This window comes from Scyliorhinus canicula, chromosome 10 (genome assembly GCF_902713615.1).
Source record: "Scyliorhinus canicula chromosome 10, sScyCan1.1, whole genome shotgun sequence".
Lineage (NCBI taxonomy): Eukaryota > Metazoa > Chordata > Chondrichthyes > Carcharhiniformes > Scyliorhinidae > Scyliorhinus > Scyliorhinus canicula.
This window is the reverse complement of record NC_052155.1, coordinates 22,506,635-22,519,641: the sequence shown is the minus strand read 5'-3', so window position 1 is coordinate 22,519,641 and position 13,007 is coordinate 22,506,635. Positions and strand designations below refer to the sequence as shown.

The following is a 13,007-nucleotide window of genomic DNA, read 5'->3' as shown; positions in this document are numbered from 1 at the left end:
CATGTCCCTCATTCAGGCTCTTTATTCAACGTGATAACGTGAGGGGCTGGTTTAGCACACTGGGCTAAATCGCTTGCTTTTAAAGCAGACCAAGGCAGGCCAGCAGCACGGTTCAATTCCCGTACCAGCCTCCCCGAACAGGCGCCGGAATGTGGCGACTAGGGGCTTTTCACAGTAACTTCATTGAAGCCTACTCGTGACAATAAGCGATTTTCATTTTCGATTTTCGAATGGTATTTAAACCCGATAAGTGTAATGTGGTGCACTTTGGAAGAAGAAACGGGACAGTATATAATGAATGGCAGGACACCAGGAAGCTCCAAAGAACAGATGGATCTTTGGGTACTTGTTCACAGATCCCTGAAGGAGGCAGAGCAGGTGAATACGGTAGTTAAGGCATATGGGACACTTGCCTTTATCACTCATGGACATAGAATATAAGAGCAAGGGGGTTATGTTGGAGCTGTACTGAACATTGGTTAAGCCACAGCACGAGTACTTTGTGGAGTTCTGGTCACCAACTATAGGAAGGAGGTGATTGCACTGGAGGAATTACAGAGAAGATTCACTAGAATGTTACCTGGGCTGGAGCGTCTGAGCTAAAAGGAGAGATTGGATCAGCTTGGATTGTTTTCTTTAGAGCAGACGATGCTGAGGGGGGATATTGTTGAGGTGTTTAAGATTGAGGGGTTTGGACAGGGTAAATAGGAAGCAGCTGTTTCCCTTGAATGAGGGGTCAATCACAAGAGGGCATAGTTTAGAGTGAGGAGCAGGAGATTCCGAGGGAGTTAAGAATCTGGAATGCTCTGCTTGGGCGGATTGGATTTGTTTTATTGTCACGTGTACCAATGTACAGTGAAAATTATTGTTCTGCATACAGTGCAGACAGATTGTTCTATACATGAAAATATAGGACATACATAAATGAAAAATGGAAAAAAAAAATGAAAATCGCTTATTGTCACAGAAGTAGGATTCAAATGAAGTTACTGTGAAAAGCCCCTCGTCGCCACATTCCGGCACCTGATCGGGGAGGCTGGTACGGGAATTGAACCCGTGCTGCTGGCCTGCCTGGGTCTGCTTTCAAAGCCAGCGATTTAGCCCTATGCTAAACCAGCCCCTTCACAATGTACACAAAATACACAATGTAAATACATAGACACAGGCATCCGGTGAAGCATACAGGAGTGCACTACTACTCAGCAGAGAAGATGTGGGAAGGGATCAGATCAGTCCATAAGGGAGTCATTCAGGAGTCTGGTAACAGTGGGGAAGAAGCTATTTTTGAACCTGTTAGTGCGTGTTCTCAGACTTTTGTATATCCTGCCCGATGGAAGAAGTTGGAAGAATGAGTAAGCTGGGTGGGGGGGGGTCTTTGATTATGCTGCCTGCTTTCCCAAGGCAGCGGGAGGTGTAGACAGCCAATGGATGGGAGGCGGGTTCGCGTGATGTGTTCACGACTCTCTGTAGTTTCTTATGGTCTTGGGCCGGACAGTTGCCATACCAGGCAGTGATGCAGCCAGATAGGATGTTTCTTATGGTGCATCTGTAAAAATTGGTAAAAGTTAATGTGGATATGCCGAATTCTCTTAGTTTCCTGAGGAAGTATAGGTGCTGTTGTGCTTTCTTGGTCATAGCATTGACGTGGGTGGACTAGGACAGATTGTGTTGTGCACACATCTGGATTGGAAGCTGTCAACCATCTCCACCTCAGCACCATTGATGCAGACAGGGGTGTGTACAATACTTTGCTACCTGAGGTCAGTGACCACACTTTAGAAGGTAGTGGAGGCTGGAAACCTCAACCTTTAAAAAGCACTTGGATGAGCACTTGAAGTACCAGAGTATGGAACAAGCGCTCGTAAATGGGATTAGCGGTGGCTATTGTCGGTGCAGATACAAAGGGCCTTTTCTGCATTGTGCAATTCAATTACTTTTATGTGCTACTATTGGGAAATGGCTATGAAGAGCGCTGCTAATAATGTGATGACAATATTGTTACATTGCAGATTTCCTTCTGAAGCCACTTTTGCCATTGGTGAGAGAGCAATATTCAGGAGACACATTAGTGAAATGTGTATTATAATGCATTATTGTCAAATTCTTCACTGTACAATTCCTCATCTGATGATGCTGTAATACAGTAGCCCTTGTTTGCAAGACCCCAGATGTAGCATTCAAGTCTTTCGACTTATCCCTATAAAGTGGGCTTCTTAAAGGAAGAAGGATGCTTTTTAGTCGGAGGAAAACTGACATTTTCATATCTTTTAACCAGCACTCTAAAGCACTTCACCAAGAAGATCCTACATAAATGCACATTTTCATACAGTGGAAATTGTACCTGCAACCTCCTGGCTTCAATGTAGTACAGGCCTGTTTTTTTTCTCAATTGTCAGCATAGCTAGATGAACTTCAGACACTCAAAAGTGGGTGTTTTACTTTTTCTTTAATGAGGGATGTGCAGGGAATAAATTTGATTTAGCTGCATTAATATGACGTTAAGTGGAATACCTGGAGGTTGGTGGGGGAAGCCATGATTACTCCTTTGAAAAACCTAAACGGGCCTGAGAGAAAATCCTAAAGTCCTAAGAGATGTTTACCAGATTGATTCATGGGATGGTGGGACTAATGTCAGAGGAGATATTCAGTCGGTTAGGATTATATTCACTGGCATTCAGAAGAATGAGGGGGGATTTCCTATTTGTATTTCAGTGTCTCCTCTTTATTCCGCGGTCCTTTTTTAAGCGGGTCAACAGAGTGATCACGGGCTCCGTCTGGGCGGGCAAGACCCCGCGAGTAAGGAAGGTAATGCTTGAGCGGAGTCGGGGAGAGGGCGGGCTGACGCTGCCAAATTTTAGCAACTATTACTGGGTGGCTAACATAGCCATGATCAGGAAGTGGGTGGTGGGGGGAGGGTCGGCATGGGTGCGTATGGAGGCGGCTTAATGTAAGGGCACCAGTTTGGGGGCATTGGTAACTCCGCCTCTGCCGCTCCCGCCAGCACAGTATTCCACCAGTCCAGTGGTGGTAGCGGCGGCCCTGAGAGTTTGGAGCCAGTGGAGGCGGCATGTGGGAGCATGATAATCACCGGTTTGCCCCGGGGAGTATGGACGGGGGTTCCGGTTATGGCAGAGAGCGGGGATTGAGAGGATGGAGGATTTGTTCAGCGAGGGGAGCTTTCCGAGTATGAGGGTGTTGGAGGAAAAGTTTGGGTTGGCGAGGCAAAACAAATTCGGGTATCGGCAGGTGCGTGACTTTCTTCGTAAACAGGTGTCAGGGTAGTTTCAAGAGGGTATGTAGGAGAAGGGAGCATCTCTGACATTTATAAGGAGCTTATGGGGTCGGAGGAGATGCAGACCGAGGAGCTGAAGCGCAAGTGGGAGGAGGAGCTGGGAGGTGAGATAGAGGATGGTCTATGGGCAAACGCGTTGAGTAGAGTCAACGCGTCTGCAACATGTGCCAGGCTCAGCCTGATACAATTTAAGGTTGTCCACCAGGCTCACATGACAGTGGCCCGGATGAGCAGATTCTTTGGGGTGGAGGACCGGCGAACCATGTCCACATGTTTTGGACATGTCCAAAGCTTAGGGGATTTTTGCAGGGGTTTACGGATGTCCTGTCCACGGTGTTAAAAACAAGGGTGGCGCTGAGTCCAGAGGTGGCGATTTTCGGGGTGTCAGAAGACCCGGGTATCCAGGAAGAGAAAGAGGCAGATGTCCTGGCCTCGCTTCCCCGGTAGCCCGGAGATGGATACTATTAGCATGGAGGGATTCAAAGCCCCCGAAGTCGGAGACCTGGCTAGCTTTCTCTGTATGGAGAAAACCAAGTTCGTCTTTAGAGGGTCACTGTTAGGGTTCGCCCGGAGGTGGCAATCGTTCGCCGACTTCTTTGCGGGAAATTAATCGTGGGGTGATAGGAGTAGTTTAGATTAGAGTAGGGGGTCAATAAGGGTAGTACAAGAGGTACAAGAGGTAAATGGCTTTTGCACTATGTTTATAGTTTCATGTATATTATTTATTTTGTTGTCGCTATACCAAAAAAACCTCAATAAAATGTTTATTAAAAAAAAGAATGAGGGGGTATCTCATAGCAACCTTTAAAATTCTAACAGGACCAGACCGGGTAGATGCAGGAAGTATGTTCCCTTTGGAGGCAGTGTCCAAAATCACGGGTCATAGTTTTAAGAATACGGGGTAAACCTTTGAGGAGTGAGATGAGGAGAAATTAGTTTTCTACCACTGGAAGCAGTTGAGGCCAAAACATTGTATGTTTTCAAGAAGGAGTTGGATATAATTCTTGGGGCTAAAGGGATCATTGGATTTGGGGAGAAAGTGGGAATAGGTTACTAAATTGGCTGATCATCCATGATCATATTGAATGCGGAGCTGGCTCGAAGGGCCAAATGGCATACTCCTGCTCCTACTTTCTATGTGAAACACCCTCAAATAACGTTCTTCCCTTCCATTGTTAAGGGAAAATGATTTCTATGCAAATAAATAAATAGGAAAAAGGAAGTGAAATCAGGTGGCAATGGGGGAGAATATTCTTGCGGGTAAATCAACAATTTGCATTTCTATGGCAATTTCAAATGTAGTAAAATGTCCCTATGTGTTTTATGAGCGTTAGTCAAAATTTAACACGAGCCACATAAGGAAGAATTAAGACAGGTGACCTAAAAACTGAGAGGTTGTGTTGTGCAAGCTAGGACACGTATAACAGAGCTTTTGGCAAGTTTTTGGAGGATGGAATGTGGGAGGCCAGCGAGGAGAGCATTGGAATAGTCTAGTCTATTCATGGATGACGGTTTCGGCGGCAGAAGAATTGAGACAGGGGCGGGAATGGGTAATTTTATGAAGATGGAAATACACTGTTGGGGATGGATTATAGGGTCAGAAACTCAACTCAAGCTCAGGGAAGGAGATGACATTGTTTGTTAGGAAATACAGTTTATGGCAAGGACTGACAACCATGGTTTTGGTCTTCCCAGTGTTCAAATGGAGAAAAGTTTTGTTCATAGCTGCTGCCATATCATTAAATCCCTGCTCCCTCACAATGGAAAGCTGGTGAGCAGCATTTAGATGAGGCCAGGATTTTAAAATCACTATCGTTGTGCTGTTGCCCACCTCCTCGTGTCCCACTCCCAGTTAAAATTCATGATCTACAGGATTCCTTACTTCAAATTACCTGATAAATATTATTACACTAAATTGCGCCTTTGCTATGTCTAGTAACAATAGCATTTCATAATGCCTAGTACTTCTGTAAATCTTAAAACTCGAGCCAAAATGATTTGGGGCCGATTCTACTTTATATATTATCTGATCAATGAGTTTGCAAATTATTCTTTTTTCTGATCATTATATTTCTTTGTTGCTGCAAAGAGAAAAGGTATGGGGCTGGATTCTCCGCCCAGCCCACATTTCAATTTCACCCAGTCGGCAGAATGCTCCGTTACACCGGCCAGTCAATTGGGTTTCCCATTGTGGGGCAGTCCCACGCCATTGGTACACCCCCGGGCTACCGGCAAAACGGAGTATCCAGTCGGTGGAGAATCCAGCCGCTGGAGTGCCCATATTCTGAATTCTCGTAAAACACAATAAGAGGTTTATTAAGGGTGTTGCCCAATATGGATGTTCAGTTTGGGTTCCACCGTGGTCACTCAGCTCGGGTATTACCATCATTGAATCCCCCACATTCAACATCCTGGGGGTTACCATTGATCAGAAACTGAACTGGATTAGCCATATTAATACTGTAGATACCAAGGCAGGTCAAATGTTAGGAGTCCTATGGCGAGTATCTCCCCTCCTGACCCCCCAAATGCCTGTCCACCATCTACAAGGCACAAGTCAGGAGTGTAACAGAATGCTCTCCACTTGCCTGGGTGAGTGCAGCTCCAATAAAACTCCAGAAGCTCAACACCATCCAGGTCAAAGCATGCCGCTTGATTGCTCCTCCTTTCACAAACATTCAAACGCTCCACCACCGACGAGCAGTGACAGCCGTGTGTACCATCTACAAGATGCACTGCAGTAACTCGCCACTGTTCCTTAGACAACACCTTCCAAACCCACAACCATTACCATCTCGAAGGACGAGAGCAGCAGATACCTGGAAACCCCACCACCTGGAGGTTCCCCTCCAAGTCATTCACCATCCTGACTTGGAAATATATCGCTGTTCCTTCACTGTCGCTGCGGCAACATCCTGGAAACCCCATCCTAACAGCACATTTCAAGGACTGCAGCGGTTCAAGAAGGCAACTCACCACCACCTTCTGAAGGGCAACTAAGGACGGGCAGTAAATGCTGGCCTAACCACGACGCCCACATCATAAATGAATTTTTAAAAACAATTAGGATGGTGATCTGCTCAAAGCCCGTGCAAACACTCTGCTGATGTCACTACAAATCAAGTGACAAACCAGCAAGAATGTGTTCCCAGATACATAACAAAGATCCCCCGTCTAAATATGCAAATAACAGAGCAAAGATGCAACTGCAGAGATATGTGGTCTTGGAAAGTGCTAGATAATTATAGGTCTTCCTTTTTCTTTCATTGAAATCTATTACCTCAAAAAGAGTAAAGTCTGCACTATTGATTTTCTTAAACATGCTGTGCTTAATGTGAATAAATTATGCTGTGCAATATTGGAAATTCCAGGGCACCATCACTGCTGTAGCTAGGGAGGTGTCCTGTTCAATACTAATCTGTTCTGAATTAGTTAATATCACAGGATGACATTACGAGAGTTAGTTGTCTTTGAGCAACTTTTACCTGCGGGAGAAGGCACCCTCTGCTGGAAATGTTTGTGGATAACAGCAGATATCCGGTTCCTGTTTTGCTGTTGATGTTGCCATCCATATTTGTGTAATCCCCGATACCTTCCTATTCGGGTTTGCGCATTGTAAGTGGGATGCTAAAGAATAACTGCTCAAACTTGTGGAATAATAACCTACCATGATCTGTTGTATTTGAGAATGGTTAGGGTAGTATTTTAGGGCAGTGGAGAATAAAATACTTTGACAGAATCAATCATTTTTCTGAATTTTATTTTTTATATTGCAATCAAAGAATTGGGGGTCATTTATAGAGGAATAAAATGAAATAGAAGAATAGCTTTGTGAAACTCTTGTCGAACTTTCAGTAGACCAGACTGAGTAGAGACACTGGAGAAAGTGTAAAGCATTTACCAGGGTAGTACCAGAACTGAGAGGTTATAACTCTCGATAAAGATGTGGACAGGCTCGGTTAATTTCTCTAGAAAAGAGAAGGCCTAAGTGGTGACCTAATTAGACATTTAAAATTATGAAATGGTTTGATGGGTAGAAGTAGAGAAGTTGTTTCCACTTGTGGAAGAGATCAAAATGAGGTTCCTTAATTTAAAAAAATTATAACTTATGGGATGTGGGTGCCGCTGGCTGAGCCAGTATTTATTGCCCATCCCTAATTGTTCTTGAGAAGGTGAGCTGCCTTAAACTGTTGTAGTCCCTGTAGTGTAGGTACATCCACAGTGATGTTAGGGACTGCATTCCAGGGTTTTGACCCAGCGACTGGAGGAACAGCGACAGTCTTCCAAATGAGGATGGCGAGTGACTTAGATGGCAGCTTCCAGGTGGCGGTGTTCCCAGGTATCTGTTGCCCTTGTCCTTCTAGAAGATAGCAGTCATTGGTTTGGAATCTGCTGCCCAAGGAGCTTTGCGGAGTTGCTGCATGCATGTTATAGATGGTACTGCTACTACTGTTTGTTGGTGGTGGAGGGAATGAAAGTTTGTGGATGGGGTGCAGATCAAACAGGCTGCTTTGTTCTGATGGTGTTCAGCTTCTTCAGTGTTGTTGGAGCTGCACTCATCCAGCCAAGTTTTGAGGAATCAGGAGGTGAGTTACTTGCAGACTTCCTCTGACCTGCTCTTGTAGCCATAATATAAGATAGTCATGAGTAAACCCAATAAGGAATTTAGGAGAAACATCTTTATGCAGAGAGTGGATAGAATTTGGAACTTGCTATCATGTGGAGTGGTTTAATGAACAATATAAATGCATTTAAGGGGAAGCTAGATAAGGAACAGCTGATGATATTCTGATGGGCTTATTGTGAGTTTATCCATTTTGGCCGAAAAAAATAGAATGGAAAATTATTATCCAATGGAAGGGCGGCATGGTGGCACAGAGGTTAGCGTTGCTGCCTCATGGCGCTTAGGACCTGGGTTCTATCCCGGCCCCGGGTCACTGTCTTCACTGAGCTTGTACGTTCTCCCCATGTTTGCGTGGGTCTCACCCCACAAGCAAAAGATGTGCAGGTGGTGGATTGGCTGCACTAAATTGCCCCTTGATTGGAAAAAAAACGAAATGGGTACTCTAAATTTCTTAAAACAAAATTATTATCCAAATGGAAATCAGATTTAAAGTGTGTCTGGGCAGAGGGATCTGGGTGTCTTTGTACATGAATCACAGAAATTCGGTATGCAGGTGCAGCATGTAATTAAAAAGGCAAATGGAATGTTGACATTATTGCAAAAGGACTAGAGTATAAAGGTAGAGAAGTGTTGCAATTGAATCAGGCGGCACTGTAGTACAGTGGTTAGCACTGTTGCTTCACAGTGCCAGGATCTCTGGTTCGATTCCCGGCTTGGGTCACTGTCTGTGCATCCTCCCCTCGTGTGCGTGGGTTTCCTCCGGGTGCTCCGGTTTCCTCCCACAGTCCAAAGATGTGCAGGTTAGGTAGATTGGCCATGATAAATTGCCCTTAGTGTCCAAAATTGCCCTTAGTGTTGGGTGGGATTACTAGGTTATGGGAATAGGGTTGAGGTGTAGGCTTGGGTAGGGTGCTCTTTCCAAGAGCCGGTGCAGACGCAATGGGCCGAATGGCCTCCTTCTGCACTGTAAATTCTATGATAATCTATGATGAGACCAAGTGGGCGGCACAGGGGCACAGTGGTTAGCACTGCTGCCTACGGCGCTGAGGACCCAGGTTTGATCCCGGCCCCGGGTCACTGTCTGTGCGGAGATTTCACATTCTCCCCGTGTCTGCACGGGTTTCACCCCCACAACCTAATGATGTGCAGGATAGGTGGATTGGCCACACTAAATTGCCCCTTAATTGGAAAGAAATGAAAACTATGACACCGATTATGAACAGACTGATTTAACCTCCAGGCTGTTGTAAGGGAAGTTGGATAAACTAAGGAATGGTGTTTGGAGAGGAGGCTGAAAACAATGGCTTCAATCCAACATTTAATTGGAGAGAATTTCTATTCCTCCAAACCTGGGTGTTAGATAAACCGTCTGATAGTTTAACAATATTAGAGGAATCGAAAGGGGCAGTGGTGAAGTAGAGAAAACGAGTACTTGGCTTTTGGATGATACAGCACGTAGATTGGAAATAGATTGGCGTCATGATAGATGCATGGGGAACGCCAGAAGGGGCAGCATGATGGCACAGAGATTAACACTGCTGCCTCGCAGCGTCAGGGACCCGGGTTCAATTCCGGCCTTGGGTGACTATCTGTGCGGAGTTTGCACTTTCTCCCATTGTTTGCATGGGTTTCCTCTGGGTGCAATGGTTTCCTCCCACAGTCCAAAGAACAATACAGCACAGCAACAGGCCCTTCAGCCCTCCAAGCCTGTATAGGTCATGATGCCACCCTTGGCCAAAATCCTCGGCACTTTTTAGTGCTGTATCCCTCTATAACCATCCTATGACTGTATTTGTCAAGATGCCTTTTGCGTCGTTAATGTATCTGCTTCCACAACCTCTCCTGGCAACGCGTTCCAAACCTGCCTCACACATCTCCTCTAAACTTTGCCCCACGGACCTTAAACCTATGCCCCCTAGACTGACCCCGCCACACCTCCACCCTGGGAAAGAGTACCTGCCCATCCACTCTACCCATGCCTCTCCTAATCTTTAGGCCTCTCCTAATCTTTTAGACCTCTATCAGGTTGCCCCCCCCCCCCCCCCCCCCCCCCCCCCCCCCCCCCCCCCCCCCCCCACAATCTCTGTTGTTCCAATAAAAACAGTCCGAATCTATTCAGCCTCTCCGCAGAGCTAAAACCCTCCAGACCAGGCAACATCCTCTGCACCATCTCCAAAGCCTCCACATCCTTCTGGCAGTGTGGCAACCAGAATTGTGCCAAAGATGTGCAAGTTAGATGGATTGACCATTCTACATTGTCCCTTAGTGCCCAAAACGTTAGGTGGGGTTGGGCCTAGTGGGGTGCTCCCTCAGAGGGTCGTAACAGAGGCCGAATGGCCTCCTTCTGCAGTGTAGGGACTTTGAGTAATGGTCTGGGAGTGGGAAGAGAAACTATTGATTGTGATACTCTGACTGCAATTAAATCGATAAGAATGGAACCAGGTGAGAGAAGTCCCACCCTCTGGAGGAGGATGGTGTGATCAGCTGTGCCAAAGACTGCAGACAAGACAGAGAGCGTAAGAACAGACAGGTTACCTTTGTCACTATCACATAGGATAAAACCCATTTTGGTACTGTGGAAACCTGGTTGGAAGGATTCAGACTTTGATTCCAAGAAAGACTTGGAGAGGACAACATGATTTTGGAGAGGAAAGCGAGGTTGGAAATGGGACAGTAGTTGGCATGGATGGTGGTTGAAAAGTTTTTAAAAGTGATGGGGTGATGGCAGAAGGTATAAAGGAGAGGGACATCACCTGAAGAAGGGAAGGACTATTAATAATATCAGTTAACATGAGAACCAGAAGGAAAAGAATTTACAGTGCCATGAATAGGGTTGAGGGAGCGGAAGTAGGTCTCGTGGGCAAAATGAACTGGAAAGGGCATGTGGAGAATTAGGGGAAACTGGAGAAAGGTGCAAATTCAGCACTAACACAGGAAAGAACTTTATTTGGAAGATTCTACTCCTTTATTCGTGACCAGTTCCTGGTATTTGCAACAAGGAGTCATCACAGTGTATATAATTTATCATTTAGGAGAATAGTAACGCCATTATTTTTGGTGCATTTTTCCAGCATGAGCTAATAAAATGATTTCAAATTGCTGCACTTAACATTAATACTGATCACTTGTTTTTTTAGATAACTCCTCCTCCGTCATTGTCAGAAGCACTGAAAGAACTCTTCAGGCAACATGAAGTTATACGAATGAAGCTTCGATTACAGCATAGTATTGAACGGGTACTTTTCTTTTTTAAGGACTATGATTTTGAGCATTGAAGCTCTTGGATGATACAGTTTGAAACTCACCACTATAATGTGTTGATTTGGGAGCTAGCTACATTTCCTTGGAACCGACCAAATGGATGGCCTTCAAACTATGTCCTTTCAACGTAAATATTAAACGTTCTTCAAAAACATGAGAGGACATTTACAGATTGTCAGAGTGTTCTAAACTTCTGACATGCCGTCAATGAACTCAAATATATACCTGCTCAAATCTGCCCAACTTGTGAATCTGTTGGGCTGGATTTTGCAGTCAGCGACAAATGAATAGTTCCAGCATTCATTCAATTTGACAAGAAAGAGGAGGAAAGAAATATAGGACTGAGAGTGTTTTATACAGAAAGAAAAAGTTTTTAAAAGTATTCCTTTAAATCTGAAGGAATGAGACTTCACATTTGTTGAAGTTAATTTTCAGTGTCAGAGTGGTCATTTGGCAGTAATTAAGGTTTATTGCACCCCAAAAGAAATTAGCTCACCACCACCTTCTTGAGGGCAGTTAGGAATCAGCAATAAAAATTGGCCTAGCCAGCGACGCCCCAAAACCTTAATTATTAATGAATAATAATTTTTAAAATTACTTGGCATAGATGAGCCCTGTTTTCTTCTGCAATTGTTTGTAGGTAAACGTTGCACAAGTACAGTAGCTTCAAGCCATTGCATCTGTTTAAATGCTAAGTCTCTCAGTGATATCCCGGTATGGTGCAGGGAAACATTACTTTTGGATTTCCATTTAACTGCATGTGCAATCACCAGAATTTGCTGGCCAAGATGCACTTCAATAGCAATCAGCTCTGTTATTTCTATCTTAAGATCTGGACCCTAAAATTTTTAACCGATCCTGTGAGCAAATTTATCTTATCCGGACGCTGATTGGTTCAAAATATTTGCACTAGCTACTTGAATGATGGTTGAAATTGCACTACAGTAAAAAAAATTCTCAAAAGCTTATTGGTAGTGCAAAGTATACAGTTAATGTACATAACTACGTTATTGAGGGAGTATAATTCATTGAGGCATCATTTATTTTCTTTTAAATGTATTCCTTGTGTTTACTTTCAGGAGAAACTCATTATGTCAAATGAGCAGGAAGTTCTGAGAGTCCATTACCGTGCAGCAAGGACACTAGCAAATCAGACTTTGCCCTTCAGTGCCTGTACTGTACTTCTGGATGCAGAAGTTTACAATATGCCTCAGGATCCTCAGGTGAAGAGGAAAATCGAATTGAAATAATACTTTTTATTAAATGCCCCTGAATGCTGTTTTACAAATTATTGTTGTAAAATTTTTGCTTTAGGGTGATGAAAACAAAACATCAGTGAGGGATCGATTCAATGCACGTCAATTTATGTCATGGTTGCAGGATGTAGATGATAAGTTTGATAAATTAAAGGTAAGTTTCCTTCAGCAAGTATTTAAATAAGGTGTAATAAATATTCTGCAATTAAATGCTGTTTATAATGAGAGCTATTCAAGCAAGCACAGAACTTCTTGGCGGGTAGAACATGAATTAGAGCAACAGTCATGACTTGTTAATCAGCTAGAATTCTTTGGAGAGCTAACAATGGAGGGTGCAGTGAGAGGGACAATGTGAGGCATCAGCTTTTGAGGGCTCAGTAACCATTATAGATGTTCAGCTTTAAGAAATTGTATAAAATATCACAATCATCAGGAAAGAATAATTCAAAGAAATCTTGAAAGGTAATTCAGGTCAATCAGGAACGACTCCCAGCATGTAAAGTTAAAGGGAAGGGAAATGGTCCAGTTGTTTCTTCAATTGCAGAGACCAAAACAGTAACAGTACCTTCCAGCA

The 13,007-nt window shown here is 44.2% G+C and overlaps 1 protein-coding gene across 8 annotated transcripts in view; it reads left to right on the top strand.

The window, feature by feature from the left end:
• The window catches only part of ankrd12 (ankyrin repeat domain 12), a 253,951-nt gene that overhangs the window by 230,353 nt on the left and 10,591 nt on the right, over positions 1 to 13,007 (top strand). For all 8 annotated transcript variants that reach the window (XM_038808701.1, XM_038808699.1, XM_038808694.1 and 5 more), the window contains 3 exons: positions 11,054 to 11,152; positions 12,257 to 12,400; positions 12,492 to 12,587. In XM_038808701.1, the coding sequence (XP_038664629.1) occupies positions 11,054 to 11,152; positions 12,257 to 12,400; positions 12,492 to 12,587 (339 nt within the window). The remainder of the gene's footprint in view (positions 1 to 11,053; positions 11,153 to 12,256; positions 12,401 to 12,491; positions 12,588 to 13,007) is intronic.